The sequence below is a fragment of the Rattus norvegicus genome, chromosome 7, assembly GCF_036323735.1.
Source record: "Rattus norvegicus strain BN/NHsdMcwi chromosome 7, GRCr8, whole genome shotgun sequence".
In the NCBI taxonomy this organism is placed as follows: Eukaryota; Metazoa; Chordata; class Mammalia; order Rodentia; family Muridae; genus Rattus; species Rattus norvegicus.
Genome location: NC_086025.1, coordinates 1,948,523 through 1,970,745, shown reverse-complemented (window position 1 = coordinate 1,970,745; position 22,223 = coordinate 1,948,523). Strand labels below are relative to the sequence as shown.

Below are 22,223 nucleotides of genomic sequence, written 5' to 3'. Positions count from 1 at the left end.
CGGTCATGATCTATGAGTTGTACAAAAACTCTGTGGGTCTCTCCAGCTCCTCACTGGGCAGTGTCATTGGACTTTCAATAACAGCAATTATCTTTTCCAAGCATTGCTGCTGGAGCAGATTAATGACTCAACCACCACCTTACAAACAATCTAGGGCTGGAGAGGTGGCTCAGCGGTTAAGAGCACTGACTGCTCTTCCAGAGGTCCTGAGTTCAAATCCCAGCAACCACATGGTGGCTGTAATGAGATCTGATGCCCTCTTCTGGTGTGTCTGAAGACAGATACAGTGTACTCATATATGATTAATAAATAACTCTAAAAGAAAAAATTTAGAAATGTAGATTATTAGTAAAGTTAGGTTAAGATGTTTTTGTTAGTGGCTGTGACATAGAAAATTTGGGGGAACAATTTAAAGTTCGGAAAGTCACACTCTTGATAATTGGGTGAAAGATTTTGAGGTCAAGGAGTAGGAACAATGGCGGCCAGACTAGTACTAGCTGATGTGCCTTTCTTGCTAAGGATCAAGATGATGATTAATTTCTTGGACCCATTTTTGCTTCCTGATGTGCTTTAATTAATTAAATTTAATTAATTAATTTAATTAAAAACTGTGGATGGGCAGGTGTGCACACTGGGAATTTAAAGTAGAAATGGCTGCTTGCTCTTTATATAAAAGTTTACATTTGTGATTCTTTTAAAAAATTTTTTATAAGATTACTTTTCAAGATAAATAATAAAATAATTGATCCATTTTTGTAACCATAAATTGCAGCCTCCCTACAAGAGGCTGATAAAAATACTTTGCCTACTTACCCTTTGTTAATCTGTAACAAATTACTTAAACATGAACATACATGTCCTTGGGAATAATTTGTTTTTTACCTGTAATATGTAAAACATTTAACCATGTAAGGGTATTGGGAACATGCTTTTTTTTTACATATAACTGACTGTAATTATTCACTTAAAGAAAAATAGAATGTAACCATAGGGTAATTTGCATATTCCTTGAAAGATTTTGCTGGGATATATAAGCTATAGGGGAAAATAAAGTTGTTGGAGCTTGTTAGAGCCTTGCTTCAGCCACCAAGTAAGTGTGTGTGTGTGTGTTATGTGTGCAAGTATATGTGTATGTGTGTATATATCTATGATTGTGTATGTATGTGTGTGTCTGTATGTGTATGTATGTATGTATGTGCATATGTGTGTCTGTATGTGTGTATGTGTGTATGTATATGTGTATGTATCTATGAGTGTGTATGTATGTGCATGGATTTATGTACATGTCTATGTGTGTATGTATGTGTGTCTGTATGTATGTGTATATGTGTGTATGTATGTATGTGTGTATGTTTGTATCTATGTGTGTTTATGTATGTGTGCATGTGTATATGTGTATATATGTGTGTATATGTATCTATGTGTATGTGTGTATCTATGTGTGTATGTGTGTGTATATATATGTGTATGTATATGTATGTATGTGTGCATGTGTATATGTATGGATGTGTATATGTGTATATATGTGTGTGCTATGTGTGTATGTAGAGGTGTGTGTGTGTATGTGTGTGTGTATGTGTGTATGTAGGGGTGTGTGTGTATGTGTGTATGTAGGTGTGTGTGTGTATGTGCGTATGTAGGTGTATGTGTGGGTGTGTGTTTTCTCATCCTTTTCACTAGCCCCTGAGAATTGTTTTACTACCTCAGAAAAAAGTCTGCTGAGTGATTAATCGCTGACTCCATGCCTCTCCTAAACAGTGTACCTGCCCTGTCAAAGCTGGCCTTTGGCAAATGGCACCCACGCAGGGATGAGTGCACGTGTAGGTGAGAGGTTATCCACTCTAAGTCTAGTTCATACTTGTTCCATCCCTCCTCAAGCCTCACCTTCCACAGCAGCAGCACCAGCAGGGCCAGTACTAGCAGCCCAGCCAGCACCGCCAGGAGGATGACCCACCAGGGGACTCCTTCTGCAACCACAGCCACCGGGTCCAAGTATACCATCACTGGGATCTGAGAAACAAGAAGCTCAAAAGCTGGAGTGAGTGGGAAGGAGGAGAGTCCCCACCCGCCCACCACACCCGCCAGCCTGGCAGCTCACCACTGTGGATGCATCTCTGAGCAGCAAGTTCTTAATGGAGGATTTCACTGTGATGTTGGCTCGGACGATCACCTCCAGGGACTTCACGGACATGTACTCCTAAGGGGATAAGGAAGAGACGCCGCCTTCTCAATGCCCATGCTCCCCTCAACCCTCCCCAGTCACTGAGATTACAGACTGAACGGTGCCAAGGCAGAGGGTAAATTTGGCTTTATAGAGTGCTGCGTTTGGATGGGAAAGGGGACGAAGCAAACTCCAATGGGGCTTTTGCAGAAGACGCCCAGCCTGGAACCCCAATGGTGCCCTCACCTCCAGAAAGGTGCTGTTCCAGAGGCGGCCCCAGACATGAAGCACGGCTGCACGGTCAAAGCTGTAGAGTGGGCAGCTGAATACCACACACTTGGCCGTGCCCTGGGCACAGTCCTAGGAACAAGGAGAGGCAGGACCCTGAGCCGTGAGTCTGCCTCTCTCCCATGCTCTCATCTGACCTCAAACTCCAGGAAGTCTTCCCAAGACAACTCTCTGGCCCAAAATAGTACCTACCTCAACTCTAGACTATTTGGCTTTGAAACACATTGGGGGGAGCTGTCTTTCACTTCCTAGCAACAGGCAGAGCATCTTCCTGAGGTGAAACCCACCCAACCTATTGTCTCAGTTACTAAGCATCCAGTAACTACCAGGCATTTACCTCAGATAAGCTCCAAATCTTGAGACAAGGTCTCACTAGCCCAAGCTAACCTCAAACTTATCCTTCTGACCTTGGCCTCTATGTGCTGAGACTGCTCTGATGTAGACCACTGCGCCTGGCATCAGTGTTTCTCAAAAGAAGAAACCTAAGCTTAAGGAAAGCCACCAGCCTACTTCAGGTCACATAGCTAGTAAAGCTATTCAGTGGTGCCAGAAAGGTGATGCACACCTTTGATCCCAGCACTCAAGAATGGGAGATGGGTCTCTGTGAGTTTGAGGCCAGCCTGGTCTATACAGGGCATTCCAGGACAGCCAAGACTACATAATGAGACTTTGTCTCGAAGAAGAAGAAGAAGAAGAAGAAGAAGAAGAAGAAGAAGAAGAAGAAGAAGAAGAAGAAGAAGAAGAAGAAGAAGAAGAAGAAGAAGGGGGAGGGGGAGGGGGAGGGGGGAGGGGGAGGAGGAGGGGGGAGGGGAGGGGGAGGAGGGGGAGGGGGAGGAGGAAGAGGGGGAGGAGGGGGAAGAAGAAGAAGTTGTTGTTAAGAGGCGAGGGGGGAGGAGAGGACAGGGGAGGGGAAGGGAAGGGAGGAGACAATTCAGTAGCAAAGCAGACATTCCTATTTGGCAAAGCGCATTCTAAACTCACTGAGGGAGTCGAGAGGAGTCACTAGGGCCAGGGAAGTCACACTCTTCCTTCCAAGCCTGACTTTAACTTAATAGTTACCCTTAGTCACCATTCACCACACACACACACACACACACACACACACACACACACACACACACGAGAATGGCTTGAGAGTGTTTGGAGTCCTTCTTTAGAAAACATTTTCTCAGTGGGGAGGGTGCACACTGCTGTACACATACGAAAGCCGAAGACAACTTCCATGAGCTGGGCCTCTCCTTCCACCATGTGGTGAGTCCTGGGTATGGAACTCGAGTCTTCTGTCCTGGCAGCCAGCACCCTTACTCACTCAGCCATCTCCTAGCCCCTTTTTGAAATTTTTTGGTCTTCCATTACTTTTTCAAAACTCTTTTGTCAGCTTGTTGAAAGGCAAGGCTCTCTGCTGCCTCTATTTTGTATAACAAGAATCCTAAGTGATGGGGAGGTGGCTCGGCAGTTAAGAGCTCTGACTATGCTTGCAGAGAGCCTGTGCTCAGTTCCCAGAAGCCACACAGCAGCTCACAGCCATCCATAACTCCATTTCCAGGGGGTTCGAAGCCTTCTTCCGACCTCCATGGGCACGAGGTGCACACATCACGCACATACATGAATGCAGGCAAAACACTCGTAAACATAAATAAATCTTCTAAAAATATTTCTAAAGAATCTGAGATAGTACATGAGGTGAAATGAGCCAGGAATGGGTAGAAAAATGTCACACAGTCACCTGTGTGACCTCTAGAAGAAGGCACTGTGTGCATGTGGGTCACATACATATGTGCAGGCAGAACACCAAATAAAATTATAATAAAAATAATAAAATTACTTTTTAAAAAAAGCAGAAAAGGAAATAGTAAGTAAAACCAGGCACAGGGACACATGCCTGCAATTCTAGCATCTGAGAGGAAATAAAAGGGTACAAACTGGAAGGATGCCTGGGCTGCATAACAACATCCCTTCCCCTCTCAAGGGAATGAGGATTAGGCTGTACTTCAGTAGTGGAGTGCTCTTCTGGCGTATGCAAGGCCCTAGTTTGATGTCCAGCCCTTCTAAGTAAAGAGGGAACACACTGTATTTCACATCATAATGTGCCACTTGGCTCTGAAATAAAAATAAATGCAATTAATAAGTAACTAGATCTGGTGGCGTATCCTCGTAATCCTAGTGCCAGGAAGACTGTTAGGTTTGCCATGAGCTGGGGACTCTATCTAAGCTAGGCAGAGTGACACATGCTTTTAATCCCAGCACTCAGGAGACAGAGGCAGGAGGGTTTCTGTGAGTTCAAGGCCAGCCTGGTTTCCAGAGCAAATTCCAGGACAGTCAAGGCTACACAGAGAAAATCCTGACTAGTAAAATCGGAGAGAGGGAGAAATAAGAGCAACTATTTCAAAGTTCTTGTTAACCAGGAGTCTCTTAGAGCTGCCAGCCCTGTGGAGAAGTTGAAACTAGACGTATTCCACAGCAGCAGCGACTTCCAGACACACAGCTGCCCCTGTTCTTTATCCTCAGGTGTCAAAGAGGCATGGGGAGGCTTCAGCACAGAAAAAGAACGGGATGTGAGAGAGTGGACTGACCGCTTACAGAGAACAGCCAAGTTTCTCCAGGGCTGTACTGCCCACATTGTCATGCCTGGGTTATCTCCACCCTCAGTGTCTCCAACTGACATCTGTACCACATTCTCACTGTTAGCACCAACGGAGGAGCAAGCATAGAGCCTTGAACAAACCAGCTAAACACCAAAAGTACACGGGAAAACGGGAAGCAAAACCGCCCAAAATGGATAGTTTTACAAACCTCACACGTATACAACAGACAACAGAGTGCTGAGCCTGATGGTACATGCCTGTAATCCCAGCACTTAGACGGTGCAGCCCTCATGCAGCCCTTGTAACATGTGATGTTTCATATAAATGAGCAGGATCACTTGCTTGGCTACCTAGCTGGCCCTGGAGTGGGCAGTGGGAGTTGTAGTCTAAGGTGTTAGGGACTGTCCCTTGGGCACTCTCTCCCTCCAGCTTTGATGCTTACTCATTCCTGGTGTTTGAGCACCTTGTCAGGCTGACCTCCATGGAAGCTCCCAGACATTCTGTACACCTGCGATAGCCCCTCTACTATACATGCACCCCACAGTGGCTGCACCATTTGCCCTGCCTCACCAGAGTCACGTTTCTCTTCTCAGCGGAGGACACTGGCCACCAAGATGTGCTAGGTTCCACCTTCTCTGGAGGCTCCTGAGGCTCCGGCTGCCCCAGCTCTCGCCGCCTCCTATCCCTGCTGTCCACATCCTGGACAGGGAAGAGGAAGGAGCAGATAGGGTCCCTCCAAATACTGTAACCGTGAGATGGCAACTCCTCTCCACCATGTGCACAGCTCTCTCTGCTGCATGGCATCCCCCGACCCAGTCTCCCCAAACCCCACCCACTCACCCACCCTGCCTCTAAGCCTCACCAGGTGGAGGATGTTGGGTCTTGGGGAGCAGATCCCTTTCTTCTCAGGCCCCTGTCCACCCTCCAGCTCCACCCGCATGGGGTACAACAGCCATTTCCCATTGGCGATCTCATGGGGCCACATGATGTTGAGGAAGGCAGAGCCCAGAGTATTGAGTGACTGGCCTTGATTGGAGACCTATGGGCCCAAAGCAGTGTGAGGAAACGAAGCTCAGATACATCACAGAGAGAGGAGCAAGGCTGAGGGGAAACACAGCCTCACCAAAGCTGTACAGTCTAGATCAGAGCGGGCATCATTCTCTCCTCATACCAAACCTAGGCAAAGCTGAGCACAGGTGAGAGAGGGGATCTGGGTCAAGCCAGGGTGAAGTATTAAGGAAAGGCATAAACTGTGCCCAGGACCCTCTTCCAGTCAGAGCCCGAGCAGAGGTGCTTCCCAGAGCCTCTCAGCCCTGCAGGAGAGCTGTCCAGAGGACACACTGAGACCCCTGCACCAGCATGTTCTTAGCCTTGCCCACCCAGTGCAGAAGCATTGGAACCCCAGGACCACCATGTGGGGGACAGGTTTCGACAGCCTAGCCTCTGTGCCAAGAAGAGAGGGGATGGAGGAGGGGCCGCACAAAATGCTTACCGTGACCTCGTACTTGACCTTGCTGCCCACGTCCCTCTCAGACCGCATGGCGCTCTCCCCCTTCACCTTGCCAGAGAAGAAGAGTTGCTGAGGAGTGGCCACCCTGGTTGTTGAGAGACGAGAAGAAGGAATAAAGAAGCCTGGGGTCTGGCCAAATGGAGTCAGGAGGGTAAGGCCAAGTAAGGCAGAGCACAAACTGAGATTGGGAGCAGCAGAGGGGCCCACACAAGCAGTGCTTACCCTGAAATGGACAGCGGCAATTCAATGAAGACATGAGCCCGAACGGAGACCGGATGCAGGTCCTGCTCACTGATCCTGACATGTGGACACAGGCAAGTGTGTGCAGTTGGCACAGGAACCCCGTGAGGCACTCGAAGCCTTTCTAAGCGACCCGACCTGACCCCAGGCTTACGTGGCTAAGAGCAATTCCACCTTCAGCTCTGTGGTCTCAATGGTGATTCCAGAGGTGCTGAGGATGAGGTAGAAGGTGACCTGCCCAGTACAGAATGACAGGTGAGTCAGGGGACGGCTGGGTCTTAAGCATGGGCCACTCAAGGCACAAGCCAGGCATGCCAACCTGAGTGCCTCTCTTCATAGGGTTCCCGAGCTCACACTCGACATGAGAGGCATTCTCGTTGGACAGGCAGAGCGGCTTCTCCTGGATTGGGAAGGGAAGAATAGATCAGTTTGAGTTACTAAAGCTCTCAAGATCTCACCTCACGTGTACATACAATGGAGTTTAATTTAGCCATAAAGAAGAGCAGAACTGTCATCTTCAAGAACATGGGTGGAACTGGATGAAGATCACCATGTTAAGCAAAGCAAGCCAGACTCAGAAAGACAAGCATCACTTTTTCTCTCCTATAAAAGTGAAAGGGGAACTGTATGGGGGTGGGGGAACTAGATGAGGAGAAGAGGGGTTCTAAACTGGGAGTGAGGGAGCACAGGAATAGATAATAGGAAAAAAGAAATGTTGCAAATTTTCTTTCATACGTGGACTCTAAATATATATAAACCTCCTATATGTGCCCTCTGGGTGCATGTGTGTGTGCATGTGTGTGAATGTGTGTGTGTGCGTGCATATGTGAGTGTGTACGTATGCATGTGTGTGTGCATGTGTGCGTGCATGTGTGAGTGTGTACATGTGCATGTGTGTATGTGTGTGTACAGTTGTGTGAGTGTATATGTGTGCGCGTGTGTGTGCGTATGTGCATATGTGTGTGTACGTGTGTGCATGTGCCTATAACTCCAGTCCTTGGTAGGCTGAGGCAGAAGGACTGCCACAAGTTCAAGGTCAGCTTGGGCTACATAGAGAGACCTTGTATCAAATATACATATGGACCAAGCTTGGCACTTGGTGGTGCATGCCTTTAAGTCTACCACTCTAGAGGCAGAAGCTTGTGGATCTCTGCCAACTGAGGCCAGCCTGCTCTGCAGAGCAAGTTCCAGGCCAGTCAAGGCTACATAAGTATGACCCTGTCTCAAACACACACGTGCACGTACGTACACGCATGTTCACACACACACACACACACACACACACACACACCCCAGAGACTTATATTGGGAGGAAGAAGGGTAAAGAGGAAAGTAGGAACAAGACAGGTTAATACTGGAACAGAAAGACAAATAGTGTGTGTGTGTGTGTGTGTGTGTGTGTGTGTGTGTGTGTGTGTGTAAGCATGTGGGGACTATGTAGTGGGAGAAAGAAAATGTGGTGGTTGAATAAGAATGTCTCCCACAGGCTGATAGATTTGAATGTTTAGCCATTAGGGAGTGGCACTATTAGGAGGTGCTGCCTCACTGGAGTACGTGTGACCTGGTTGGAGTTCGTGTGGCCTTGTTGAAGGAAGTGTGTCATGGAGAGTGGGCTTTGAGGTTTCAAATGCTCAATCTAGGCCCAGTCTCCCCTTGTCTCTTCCTGCTGCCTGCCGATCTGAACGTAGACTCTCCTGCACCTCTCCAGCCCATATCTGCGTGCCTCCATGCTTCCCACGACGACGATAATGGCCTAAACCATCAAAACTGTGAGCCAGTCCCAATCAAGTGCTTTCCTATGTAAGAGTCGCCCATGGCAAGGGACCAGGCACAGTAGCGCACACCTTTAGTCCCAGCGCTTTGGAGGCAGAGGCAGGTGGATCTCGGTGAGTTCGAGGCCAGGCTCATCTACAAATTGAGTTCTAGTATAGCCAGGGCTGCTACACAGAGAAACCCTGTCTCTGGGAGAAAAATAATGTTGCCATGGTCACAGTGTCTCTTCACAGCTATGAAACACAGGAACAATGACTAAAACGGGGAGGAAGAGATTGGGAGTCATGATGACCAGATAAGCACACCGAAATACAGGTTTGAAAACATTGTGATAGGACTCATGACAACCAAAAAAAACAAAAAACAAAAAACAAAAAAAAAAAAACAAAAAAAAAAACTCACAAAAGAAATAACAAAAACAAAACGTTAAAGGACCCCACCCACTGTGCCCTGTCCCAGGTTCTTACCACAGAGTCCAGAGTGCGGACTCCCGAGTATCGAAGAGAGGCTGGGAGGGTGGCCAGGAGCTGGGCTTCATGAGCATCATCCCCATCTGCCTGAGGCCGGGCTGGGTCAGAGGGCAGGTTGGTGACTGTCAGCTCCAGGCCTATGAATGGCTGCCCGCTCAGCGCAAACAGGGCGGTCCCATCCAGATCCCTGGAGGACAGGACCCAACTCACTGGAGAATCTGGGCCTCTCACCGGCTCTCTCTTCCCAGACATCAGTCAAGTACACACTGCCTCTCCTCCCACTCCAGGTCCCCCAAGACACAAGCCAGCTCTTTCAGTGCACCTCGATCCTTACAATCCTTACCCTAACTCCAACACTTTCTGACCTCGTATAAACAGCAAGGCCTTTGGGCCTCTGCTCCCCATTCATAACATGGAGCCAGCCATCCCTACCTCACCAAGGAGTGTGTAACAAAACATACAGCATTGTACAGACTAGGAGAATCCTCTCTGCTAAGGACACTATGGTCTTCTGAGTCAGGGCCTCTGCCTGACCACTCTGAGCTCTGGTCCTCTCCTCCCCCACAAACGCACTCTCCACCCTTCTCACATGGGCAGAGCCTGGAACTCTGTGTCGCTGATCCGGGAACAGAACTGGGCCTGCGCAAGCTGGAGGTTGCTCTGACAGATCTTATCGTCACCACAGCCTTGCTTCAGGAAGTGGATCTAGGAGAGTATTGAGGAGAAGATCATCTCTAAGGTTGAGGCAGAGGTCTAATGTGTCAACCAAGGCATATGGTGGCTTCAGGAAACATGGATTAAACAACTCCAGAACTTGCACTTACAACTGTGTGACACTGGGCTGGCCTCATAACCTCTTCTGAGTTGTAAAATAGAGGGCTGACATATAGGCTATTCCCTAGGTAGACCACATCATCCAGCCCAGACTGTACAAACCATATCCCAGAGACTGAGAAACAGTGAAGGGTACCACTACCGGATGGCCGAGAGCCATGCAAGGAGCTGCACACGCCCCTTCCGATGAATGACTTAACGAAAGGTAGGTTAAGGTCTTGATGTCCATCTCAGAAGACTACAGCCTTTCTTATCCTAAGACCTGAGTGACTCCAGGAAGTGGAGGAGCACTGTGCTCTCACACCAGGAGCACTGTCCTCTCACACCAGGAGCACCGTCCTCTCACACCAGGAGCACCGTCCTCTCACAGTAGGAGCACTGTCCTCTCACAGTAGGGGCACTGTGCTCTCACACCAGGAGCACCATCCTCTCACAGTAGGGGCACTGTCCTCTCACACCAGGAGCACTGTGCTCTCACACCAGGAGCACCGTCCTCTCACACCAGGAGCACCGTCCTCTCACACCAGGAGCACTGTCCTCTCACACCAGGAGCACCGTCCTCTCACACCAGGAGCACCGTCCTCGCACACCAGGAGCACTGTCCTCTCACACCAGGAGCACCGTCCTCTCACACCAGGAGCACTGTCCTCTCACACCAGGAGCACTGTCCTCTCACAGTAGGAGCACTGTCCTCTCACACCAGGAGCACTGTCCTCTCACAGTAGGGGCACTGTCCTCTCACACCAGGAGCACTGTCCTCTCACACCAGGAGCACCGTCCTCTCACAGTAGGAGCACTGTCCTCTCACACCAGGAGCACTGTCCTCTCACACCAGGAGCACCGTCCTCTCACACCAGGAGCACTGTGCTCTCACACCAGGAGCACCGTCCTCTCACACCAGGAGCACTGTCCTCGCACACCAGGAGCACCGTCCTCTCACAGTACGAGCACCGTCCTCTCACACCAGGAGCACTGTCCTCTCACACCAGGAGCACTGTCCTCTCACACTAGGAGCACCGTCCTCTCACACCAGGAGCACCGTCCTCTCACACCAGGAGCACTGTCCTCTCACAGTAGGAGCACTGTCCTCTCACACCAGGAGCACCGTCCTCTCACACCAGGAGCACTGTCCTCTCACAGTAGGAGCACCGTCCTCTCACACCAGGAGCACTGTGCTCTCACACCAGGAGCACCGTCCTCTCACACCAGGAGCACTGTCCTCTCACACCAGGAGCACTGTCCTCTCACACCAGGAGCACTGTCCTCTCACAGTACGAGCACCGTCCTCTCACACCAGGAGCACCGTCCTCTCACACCAGGAGCACCGTCCTCTCACACCAGGAGCACTGTGCTCTCACACCAGGAGCACTGTCCTCTCACACCAGGAGCACCGTCCTCGCACACCAGGAGCACCATCCTCGCACACCAGGAGCATTTTCCTCTCACACCAGGAGCACCGTCCTCTCACACCAGGAGCACCGTGCTCTCACACCAGGAGCACTGTCCTCTCACACCAGGAGCACTGTGCTCTCACACCAGGAGCACTGTCCTCTCACACCAGGAGCACCGTCCTCTCACACCAGGAGCATTTTCCTCTCACACCAGGAGCACCGTCCTCTCACACCAGGAGCACCGTGCTCTCACACCTGGAGCATTTTCCTCTCACACCAGGAGCACTGTGCTCTCACACCAGGAGCACCGTCCTCTCACACCAGGAGCACCGTCCTCTCACACCAGGAGCACTGTGCTCTCACACCAGGAGCACTGTCCTCTCACACCAGGAGCACTGTCCTCTCACACCAGGAGCACTGTGCTCTCACACCAGGAGCACCGTCCTCTCACACCAGGAGCACCGTCCTCTCACAGTAGGAGCACTGTCCTCTCACAGTAGGGGCACTGTGCTCTCACACCAGGAGCACCGTCCTCTCACAGTAGGGGCACTGTCCTCTCACACCAGGAGCACTGTGCTCTCACACCAGGAGCACCGTCCTCTCACACCAGGAGCACCGTCCTCTCACACCAGGAGCACTGTCCTCTCACACCAGGAGCACCGTCCTCTCACACCAGGAGCACCGTCCTCGCACACCAGGAGCACTGTCCTCTCACACCAGGAGCACCGTCCTCTCACACCAGGAGCACTGTCCTCTCACACCAGGAGCACTGTGCTCTCACACCAGGAGCACCGTCCTCTCACAGTAGGAGCACTGTCCTCTCACACCAGGAGCACTGTCCTCTCACAGTAGGGGCACTGTCCTCTCACACCAGGAGCACTGTCCTCTCACACCAGGAGCACCGTCCTCTCACACCAGGAGCACCGTCCTCTCACACCAGGAGCACCGTCCTCTCACACCAGGAGCACTGTGCTCTCACACCAGGAGCACCGTCCTCTCACACCAGGAGCACTGTCCTCTCACACCAGGAGCACTGTGCTCTCACACCAGGAGCATTTTCCTCTCACACCAGGAGCACCGTCCTCTCACACCAGGAGCACCGTGCTCTCACACCAGGAGCACCGTCCTCTCACACCAGGAGCACTGTGCTCTCACACCAGGAGCACCGTCCTCTCACACCAGGAGCACCGTCCTCTCACACCAGGAGCACTGTGCTCTCACACCAGGAGCACTGTCCTCTCACACCAGGAGCACCGTCCTCTCACACCAGGAGCACTGTCCTCTCACACCAGGAGCACCGTCCTCTCACACCAGGAGCACCGTGCTCTCACAGTAGGAGCACTGTCCTCTCACAGTAGGAGCACTGTCCTCTCACAGTAGGAGCACTGTCCTCTCACACCAGGAGCACCGTCCTCTCACACCAGGAGCACCGTCCTCTCACACCAGGAGCACCGTCCTCTCACACCAGGAGCACTGTGCTCTCACACCAGGAGCACTGTCCTCTCACACCAGGAGCACTGTCCTCTCACACCAGGAGCACCGTCCTCGCACACCAGGAGCACCGTGCTCTCACAGTAGGAGCACCGTCCTCTCACAGTAGGAGCACTGTCCTCTCACAGTAGGAGCACTGTCCTCTCACAGTAGGAGCACCGTCCTCTCACACCAGGAGCACTGTGCTCTCACACCAGGAGCACTGTGCTCTCACACCAGGAGCACCGTCCTCTCACAGTAGGAGCACTGTCCTCTCACACCAGGAGCACCGTCCTCTCACACCAGGAGCACTGTGCTCTCACACTAGGAACACATGGTCATTTGAGCCTTTTTGCCTTTGAGGTGTCTCATCACCCACAGATAGACTGTTGTACTGTGTGTGAAAGAGCTTTGGGAGCTGTGAGTGGGTGTCACAGTGGAGACATCAGGACCATTGTCCCTCCCAGTTCCATTTCCCTCATGCTCACCTCAGTCCTCTGTGTACTGGGCTGGTGAGCGTTGAGGATGGGAGCCACAAGGGGGAGCCCCTGGTCAGGCGCTTGCCTCCTTAATCGAGGGGTTTGGAGACCATATGACAGGGTCACCACAATGGCCCGTAGCTTGTCTTTGACGTTTTCCTGGAAGGGGAAGATTGTTTCTCACTGGAACAACCCCCAAGTCCCAGCTCCCACCAGTATACTGAAGACTCTCGAGCTTGGAGAGGAATCCAGGGAGGTAGAGATGCAGGGGAATGTATGTGGGAATAAGAAAGAGAGACACAGCAGTAAAAAGGCCTTCCTTGGAGACTTGACACCCCCCACCCCTGTGAAATCCAGACTTCCCTTTGCAGATGTAGGAAGGCAGCTCTCAAAGGTAGGCTAAGGAAGTAGGGTCTCATATGTAGGCCAGTCCGGCCAGTATTAAAAAGTTCCAGGACACTCCATTAAAATAAAATAAAAAAATCAGGCATCAAGGCAAACGGTGGGTAAAAAAGAACTCAAAAGGAAACCCGTTTAATGCCAAGACTTTTTTTTTTTCAAAAAATATGGAATTCTTCATTAATTTATGTATCATCTTCATGAAGAAGCTAGTCTTATCCATTGCCCCAATCTTAGGACATGTGCTGTCAAGTAAAAAGAATTTCAGGCTGGAGAGATGGCTCAGTGTTAAGAGCACTGACTGCTCTTCCAGAGGTCCTGAGTTCAATTCCCAGCAACTACATGGTGGCTCGCAACCATCTGTAATGGGATTGGATGCCCTCTACTGGTGTGTCCGAAGACAGCTACAATGTACTCATATAAATAAAATAAATTAAAAAAAAAAGAATTTCTACTTTTTTAATTTGTATGTGTGTGTCTGGGTGTGTCTGTGTCTGTGAATGTGTATGTGTGTATGTGTGTGTGTGTATGTGTCTGTGTGTGTCTGTGTCTGTGTGTGTCTGTGTCTGTGTGTGTCTGTGTCTGTGTCTGTGTGTGTCTGTGTCTGTGTGTGTCTGTGTCTGTGTCTGTGTGTGTCTGTGTGTGTCTGTGTGTGTCTGTGTCTGTGTCTCTGTGTGTGTGTCTGTGTGTGTGAATGTGTCTGTGTGTGTGTCTGTGTGTGAGTGTGTCTGTGTGTGAGTGTGTCTGTGTGTGTGAGTGTCTGTGTGTGTGTCTGTGTGTCTGTGTCTGTGTGTCTGTGTGTCTGTGTATGTGTGTGTGTATGAGAGACAGGGGGAGAGGGAGAGGGGGAGAGAGAGAAAGACAGAGACAGAGACAGAGAGACAAAGAGACAGAGAGACAGAACGAGAGACAGAGACAGAGACAGAGAGACAGAGAGACAGAACGAGAGACAGAGAGACAGAGACAGAGAGACAGAGAGACAGAACGAGAGACAGAGAGACAGAACGAGAGACAGAGAGAGAGACAGAGACAGAGACAGGGAGACAGAGAGAAAGGATATAAACACATGAATGCAGGTGTCCAAAGGAGCCAGAAGAGCATGTCAGGTCTCCTGAAGCTGGAGTTGCAGGTCATCACCAGCCACCCAAGATGGGTCCTGGGACCCAAACCTGGGTCACCTGCAAGAGCAGCACAATCGCACAATCTCCTCACTGCTGGTCCTCAGCCCCTGGGAACCCAGAGCTTACAGCGAGGTGCGGGTGTGCTGCAGAAGTGCAAGGACCAGAAGTCAGTGGCTACCTGCAGCTGGAACACAGTGTCTCCACAGACTCTGTCATGTTGGTGCTTCAACGACACGGTGCCCGAGGACTGATGCTTGAGATCATCCGGGCCTCGGCCCGGGAAAGTCACACGTGGAGCCTGGCCCCGGAGCCTCCGGTCTGTGTCCCCATCTAACACATAATCTAGGACTGTAGCAGGCAGGGAGAAGAGAGAAGACAGTGGGTGAGGGTGATGTTCCCAAGGTGCCCTCCCCTCCACCCTGGGGGCCATCACTGTGCTCCACTCACCCACAATAGGGCTGTAGCTGCTGGGCACAGCAACATAACTGAAACAGACCTTTACGTGCACGCTGTGGGGAAAAGGGAAGCTCCTGAGCAAACAAGACCCCAAACCCCACTCCTGCCACTACCCAGACACAAACTAACAAAGAGAGGGGAGGAAAGTGACCACTGGCAGCCTCCTCAGCCCTCCCTTCTTTATTTTTAAAGATTTATTTATTATATACAAGCACACTGTAGCTGTCTTCAGACACAGTAGAAGAGGGAATCAGCTCCCACCACAAATGGTTGTGAGCCACCATGTGGTTGCTGGGATTTGAACTCTGGAGGACCAGACAGTGCTCTTAACCACTGAGCCATCTCCCCAGCCCCCTCAGCCCTCTTCTAATCTTGCCTCACCAGACCAAGCGTCCGTCGGCACAGTTGGGCTGTTCCAGATCGATGGCTCTTGGATCAATGAAGATTTCTTGGGAGACATGTAGAACAGGTCTGGCCCTGGGCATAGAGAGTTCGTTGGGTGAGAAAGGAGAGAGTGTAACGCTGGGCACACTCTGCAGGAGCAGGTGTGAGACTGCAGCGAGGCCACTCCTGCAGGGAGGGCTTGACAGCCTGGAGGCTCACCTGAACAGAGCAGCAGTATCAGCCAGGGAGCCCACAAGCAGGTCCGGGTAGTGATTTCCGTCCACATCCAGGCCACCAGACAGGGAGTAACCAAAGCTCTTGATACCCACAGCCTCACCCTCCAGCACCTAGAGACAAGCAGTCAGTCTCGCTGGCCTCCATTTTTCCCAATCCTCCCTCCCCTGCCCCTGCAGCTCTTACTGCACCCAGGACCGTCTCCTCACAGCAATCACGACCCTCACCTGTGAAGGTTTGGTGACCACCCCCAGGCTGCTCCCATGGTAGATAAAGACTTTCCCATCTCCGTCAAAGGGAGCTCCTACAGCAATGTCTGGAACAGGAGAAAAGGGATTACAGGGTGTGGAAGATGATAGACAGGGTTCATACCCAATTCCCCTTGTTTGATCCTGTAGTTTCCAGTTTCGTTGAGGAACTACATACATCATTTTAAAAGTCCTCTTAGCTACTCTCTCCAGATAACCTAGCTCAACTTGTCTGAGTTTAAAAAAAAAAAAAATCAGATGTCTAAGGGATACCATTACCATCTTAGCCTCTCCCCACACAGAACTTTCCTAATACCAGCTGTACCTGGAAAGCCATCTTGATTGAGGTCCCCCAGTACAGCCAAACTGATCCCAAACATGGAGTCAGGGGAGCCACAGAGTCGGAGAGGAGAGATATCTGCCCAATGGCCACCCTGGTTCATGTACACATACACGGCACCTCCAAGTTCTTCTTGGCGTTCAAAGAAGTAGGGAGCACCCACAATCAGGTCTGCCCAGCTGCGGAAGAAGAAACAGTGTGGAGCCCTCTAAACCAAATGACCCAGGATGAAGTGCTGAAGCCACTCCTGCACCCAGGGACACGCCCCCTTCTCACCCATCACTGTTGAGGTCAGTCACAGCCAGGGAGTAGCCAAAGCCAGAGGTCAGGCGCTCCCCAGACAGCACAACCTCAGGAATCAGGCGGCTGGCACTATCCTTGCGCAGAATGACCACAGCCCCTTTGTGGTTGGCACGTGGGGCCCCTGCCACAAAACTCAGCTCTTCTGAGCGCATGAGACCCTTCCCAGAATCAATGGAGAAACCTAGGTGAGGGAATTGCTTACTGTGAGTGACTCTCCAAAACTCAAGACCCTGGTGAGCCCCAGGCTCCAGAAGGAAAAGTTGCCTCTCCCCACTCCACCTCTCCACACTGTGGCTACACTATTCCTCCTCCCCAGCCAGGGCCTGGAAATCCTTGTAGCCCTCCTGGTCAGAGACACAGGATATGACACAAAGGTGTCATGGAGCAGAGAGAAAGGCACTGAGAGAGGAGCCTTGGTGACTTGGTGAGAGGGGCTGGGCAATGAGAGCCAACCATTCATGCCCAAGCTGGGGAACTGAAGGACAGGGAGACTCCCCCCATCCTACACACCCAGAAGGTCCATTGACATCCAGTGCATCTCCCCACCCCCTCTTTCCCACCCTGCCGAGGGGAAGGCAATCTTTACACATATGGGAGGAAGACCAAGGGTCAAGGAAGAGTTTGCTTCACCCAAATGTCTCCTGGACCTCCTATCTTCCTTGTTGATATGCAGAGTAGGGTATAAACAGCGATGAGGGGATTACTTGAAAGACTAGAGCTTTCTCCAACCTAAGTCCACCATCCACCCCTCAGAGGAACTTCCCTAGAGGTCAATGCTGTCCTTCCAAGCAGGGTTGACCCTGGTCCTCTCACTCCACCTGGGTCTTTCTCCTTGGAGCCCCTTGGCTTACAGCCCCCAAGACTATCACCTTTGAGACCTATTCTTCTCAGGCCTATTAATGGGCCTAATTCTATTCTGCAGTTTGTGCCCAATATGTGTTTCCCTGGGCATGTTTTAGGGGAGGGCGGGAAAGGAAAGGACACTCCCTAGAGGGAAAGTGGGAAGGCCAGGGCCAAACCCCAGGGCCCAGGACGCAGGAGCTTACAAACCTAAATAGCTATTCAAGGTCAAGTCTCCGGCTGGTCCTGTGAGCCGGTCAGCGGGGTCCAAAGTTTTATACACCAGCTGGTCGGGGTCTGAGCTATCAATGTTGGTCACAAAAAGCAACCCTGTTGGGGGCAGGTCGGGGAGAGACACCAGGGAATAGGACAGCAAAAGAAGGGAACACAGGGTAGAGACAAAGCCAGATAGAAAGGCCAGAAGAAGATGAAACGGGACAAAGGAAAGGAAGAAAGTGAGAGAAATCAAGAAGCCAGAGACACAACGACGGAGACAGAGACAGAAGGATGGGTGCGTGGAGAGAGGACAAGAGAAAGGAACAGAGGGTTAGAGTGATCCTGGGCCAGGGAGGGGTCCCTACCAAGGTAGCTGTTGGCAGGGACCGGAATGAGGCGGGGGTCTTGGTCCTTCTCGCCCCCCGCCTCGTAGGGCCCATCATCCAGGTGTGCCAGGTCCGACGAGCCCTGCGCACAGAGCTCCACCCTGGCTGTGCCTGCAAGGACAGTCCTGTTAGTATTCAAGGTAGGCGAGAGGTACGCCCCCTCAGGCCAGACATGCGGCTGGACAGGCACACGGGCAGCTCCTCCCCTTCAGCCCCACCTCCACCATCTCCCTAGCCCAAGCTTCTAGGGGTCCCCCCAAACATCACACTCACCGAGTGTCAGCTTAGCCAGTGGCAGCGTGCAGAGACGGGAATGGCAATGATGAGGTGTGGGCAGCTGTGTTGGAGCATGCAGGCCCTGGCCCAGCCGTGCGTGTGGGAGCTCATGCCAACGTGTAGATAAACACATGGCCATGCGATGGAGAGTGGGTAACCCCATTCATTTATGTGCTAGCATAATGGGAGTGGAAGGGCATGGCAGGCAATGCCCCAGGTCAACTCGTGGTCATGCTTGGCCTGTTGCTGCCAGCAATGGGTGGCATCCCAAGAGATGGGATCCCATCTCTGAGGTAAGAGGAGGTTTTGGTCTCCTTCTCCACCCTCCCTAGCGAGTGACTCACCCTTCCAGTTATAGGTTCCTGGAGCCCCAAAAATGAGGTAGTGGCTGTCGGGGGAGAAGGTGGCAGCTGTGCCCTGCTGGCAGAACCCAAATTGTTCGTGGCCCTGGGGGCGCCCTTCACAGAACTTCCACTCCCCACCATCCAACTCATCACGGATGGCCAGGTCCTGGCTCAGCACAAAGCAACGACCAATCACATCCCGAGTCTCCAAAACCTGGTCCACTCTCTGTCGAGACTCATATCGGTGTGCACAGGTCTATGGGAGAATGGACAGGTCATTCCCTGTTCACCAGGAACCTATATGCTGTTCATATGCAGACTATGGCAGACACACCCATGCAAGCATGTATGCACGCACACAGATACACACACACATACACACACACACATACACACACACACACACACACACACAAACACACACACACACACCTCTGCCGGTATCACTTAAGCACCAGCCCCAGCCAGCAGTGTGAAGCCCTTATCTAGTACCTCAGCTGTAGCCACTTAAAGGAAGATGGTTTTGTCCTACCTTCTGTCTGGATACTCTCAAAGACATAATTAACAGCACACAAAACATGTGCTTCCATGATTGTGTAACAATTTTGCAACATGCTAAGTTTACAGTGTGTGCGTGTGTGTGTGTGTGTGTTCAGATGTGTGCAGTTGTACATGTATGCAATATCAGTGTACATACACATGTGCCAGGTGCATGTGGAAATTAAGAGACCACCTTAGGTGTCACTCTTCAAAAGCTGGTCACAGTCTCTCACTGGCACCAGGGCCCTGCCAAGTGGGCTAGATTGGCTGGGCAGTGACCCCCGAATCCTCCTGGCTCTGCCTCCTGATATGGGGGTCACAAACACAACCTGCAAACACTGCTTTTCTGTGCGGATTCTAGGAACCCAACTCAGGTGCTCGCAGAGCAAGCACTTTACCGAGTCACATCCCAGCCTCTGCCTAGATCTTTGTAAGCCATCACCTCTGAGAAGGACATGCCCTGTGCCTCTTCTCTGAGTACTACCAATTTCAGAAGCATGACTCAGCCACCATGCCTGCAGAAGCCCCTTTTTCTACTCTTCCTTTGGAGTTGTGGGCTAGAGGCTAGACCATTTAGTTATATTCAGGCTCATGGTGCCTTCCATTGATAATAGCGTTTCTATGAATGTTAGTTAGACAGACAGACAGAGAGAGAGAGAGGTCATGACTAAAAGGCATGGTGCCACACAACTTTAAATCACAGCACTCAGGAAGCAGAGGCAGAAGGATATCTTTGAGTCCCAGGCCAGAAAGATTCTCCATAGCTGCTCGGCAGGACCCAGACCTCCACTGTATTCACAAGTCCTCTCTCAGAAACTAGCATAGTGGCTGACGATAAGAAAACGCAGTGCTACCTAAATACTATACATGGACTGACCCTGGACTCTGACCCCATAGGTAGCAATGAATATCCTAGTAAGAGCACCAGTGGAAGGGGAAGCCCTGGGTCCTGCTAAGACTGAACCCCCAGTGAACTAGACTATGGGGGGAGGGCGGCAATGGGGGGGAGGGTTGGGAGGGGAACACCCATAAGGAAGGGGAGGGGGGAGGGGGATGTTTGCCCGGAAACCAGGAAAGGGAATAACACTTGAAATGTATATAAGAAATACTCAAGTTAATTAAAAAAAAAAAAAAGAAAGAAAAGAAAGAAAACGCAGTGCTGTGACAAAGGCGTAGGTGAGTAGATACAAATCTCAGATGAATATTTCTAAATGGATAAGGAACGGGACCATGTCTTGCGCTTTTGTCTACACCCCATGGTTGTGGGAATCAGTTGTGCCATGTCCCCAGTTAGTGCAGTGTACACACACATCATCATCACTTCTGCAGGGAGTAGTACTTACAACAACCTTGCCCCCGGCTCCCTGGCTCCGCACGCTGACTCCCAGCCACTGGTTCTCCTTGCTTTCCTTCTGCACATTAGCTGAGGCAATACATTGGGAATCAGGGGACAGAACAGGAGACAAAGTCCTGCCCTCTTCACATGCCGCCCCAACTCCACCCTCCCAAGGCCACACCTCCCCTGTCGATGTCCACTCTGTAGCAGTCTGTCTCCTCTAGGCTCAGGGGACAAGCAAAGAGGCCTCCCGTGCGATTTGCCTGCTGTCCGGGAAGAGCCAGGGCCTGGGGGGCACCCACCAGCAGCCTGTAGGGTAGGACAAAGGCTAGACTCAGTCCTGAGTGTTCCAATTACCCTGGAGCTTCCCTGGCCCCAACTCCTCGGGGCCGGGCAGAGCGTTCAGTACTAAAGAGAAAAGAATAAAAGATGTTTTTCTCAAATTCTGGCAAGAACGGGTTAACAGAGCTTCTTGTCACATGCGTCCTTACTCTCTACAAAGAACCAACAGAAAGGGTGGGTACACACATAGGAACACACATGCCAGTCGGAGTAGCCTGCCAGCATTGCCAGCCTAAGAGAACGACTCCCGCCAGCACCTGTTCACAACAAACTCCCCCACCCCCTACTTGGCCCCAGCCTCAGACTCTGCCCTCCTCGCTAACCCTGGTCCAGTTGAAACCCAGCCAGAATGGCAAGAATGCCTGGAACCAGAGCAACGGGCACACAGACTGGCACCACAGTGGTTCAGGGACAGCTTCAGAGGCCAGGCAAGAGGCTAGAAATGGGTCTGCTTCCCCTCTGCCACGTGTCCAGCAAAGACCGTACCCACTGGTGGCTCTGCGATCCCCACACTCAGTCATGCCCGCTGGTGTGGAAGTAGAGAAGGTTTCTCATAGCCTCTAACCTCACCTGAGTTCTGCCCCACATCCAGAATCGCCTTTCCCGTCCGACCTTCCCCCCTCCACCCACAACTTTTTCTTCTCCTCTCCCGCCACCCCTACCCAGGCTTCTTCCTCAGCCTTTTTCTCAGCTACAACTTTCTTGGCAGCACAATTTTCCATGATTACAGCCAAAATGTCTTCCCCAGAGGGGGACTGTGCTGGGAACAGAGGCTGCCTGGGTCCCCCAGGACTGGACCCCAAAAGCCAGGAGTGACTGGAAAGTGAAATGAAGTAACTGATACCCAGGCGGCTACAGAGATCCTCTCTCTCTTCAGGAAAAGGTTCAAGTAGGCAGGCAGCAGGACGAGCCTCAAGGCCTCTCTCCCACATCCTTCCATGTCCCATCCTGAGGGGTGAAGCCCACAACTGTCGGACAGTATTACTGACAGGCATCCGTGGGGCACTGTGCCAGACTGTGTAGGGTGAGGAGAAAGGTTCCCACAAGCCCACTGTCCCTGAGCAGCTGTCATCCCGTATCAGAGCCCGTGTCAAGTGGGGGTCAGAGGAGTGTGCCACTGGAAGTTCAGCAGTCAGGACCTGCTGTTTTTGCAGAGGACCTGGGTTCCATTCCCAGCACCCACCCCAGGTGGTTATAACTGTCTCTAATGTCAGGTCCAGAAGATTCAACACCTTCTTGTGGCCTCTTTGCACATAA

The 22,223-nt window shown here is 51.4% G+C and overlaps 1 protein-coding gene across 6 annotated transcripts in view; it reads right to left on the bottom strand.

Moving 5' to 3' along the window:
- Itga7 (integrin subunit alpha 7) overlaps window positions 1–22,223 on the bottom strand; it is a 28,901-nt gene that overhangs the window by 2,602 nt on the left and 4,076 nt on the right. For 2 of the 6 annotated variants that reach the window (XM_063264290.1, XM_063264291.1), the window contains exons 2-24: window positions 20,806–20,933; window positions 20,632–20,711; window positions 18,749–19,004; window positions 18,108–18,239; window positions 16,660–16,867; window positions 16,369–16,562; window positions 16,023–16,111; window positions 15,781–15,908; window positions 15,559–15,654; window positions 15,169–15,230; window positions 14,900–15,069; window positions 13,211–13,360; window positions 9,617–9,732; window positions 9,025–9,214; window positions 7,104–7,184; window positions 6,939–7,018; window positions 6,767–6,841; window positions 6,527–6,629; window positions 5,897–6,073; window positions 5,605–5,733; window positions 2,408–2,521; window positions 2,099–2,197; window positions 1,885–2,010 (exon numbers count right to left, since the gene is read on the bottom strand). In XM_063264290.1, coding sequence (XP_063120360.1) covers window positions 1,885–2,010; window positions 2,099–2,197; window positions 2,408–2,521; window positions 5,605–5,733; window positions 5,897–6,073; window positions 6,527–6,629; window positions 6,767–6,841; window positions 6,939–7,018; window positions 7,104–7,184; window positions 9,025–9,214; window positions 9,617–9,732; window positions 13,211–13,360; window positions 14,900–15,069; window positions 15,169–15,230; window positions 15,559–15,654; window positions 15,781–15,908; window positions 16,023–16,111; window positions 16,369–16,562; window positions 16,660–16,867; window positions 18,108–18,239; window positions 18,749–19,004; window positions 20,632–20,711; window positions 20,806–20,933 — 2,983 coding nt within the window. 6 annotated transcript variants of the gene reach the window in all.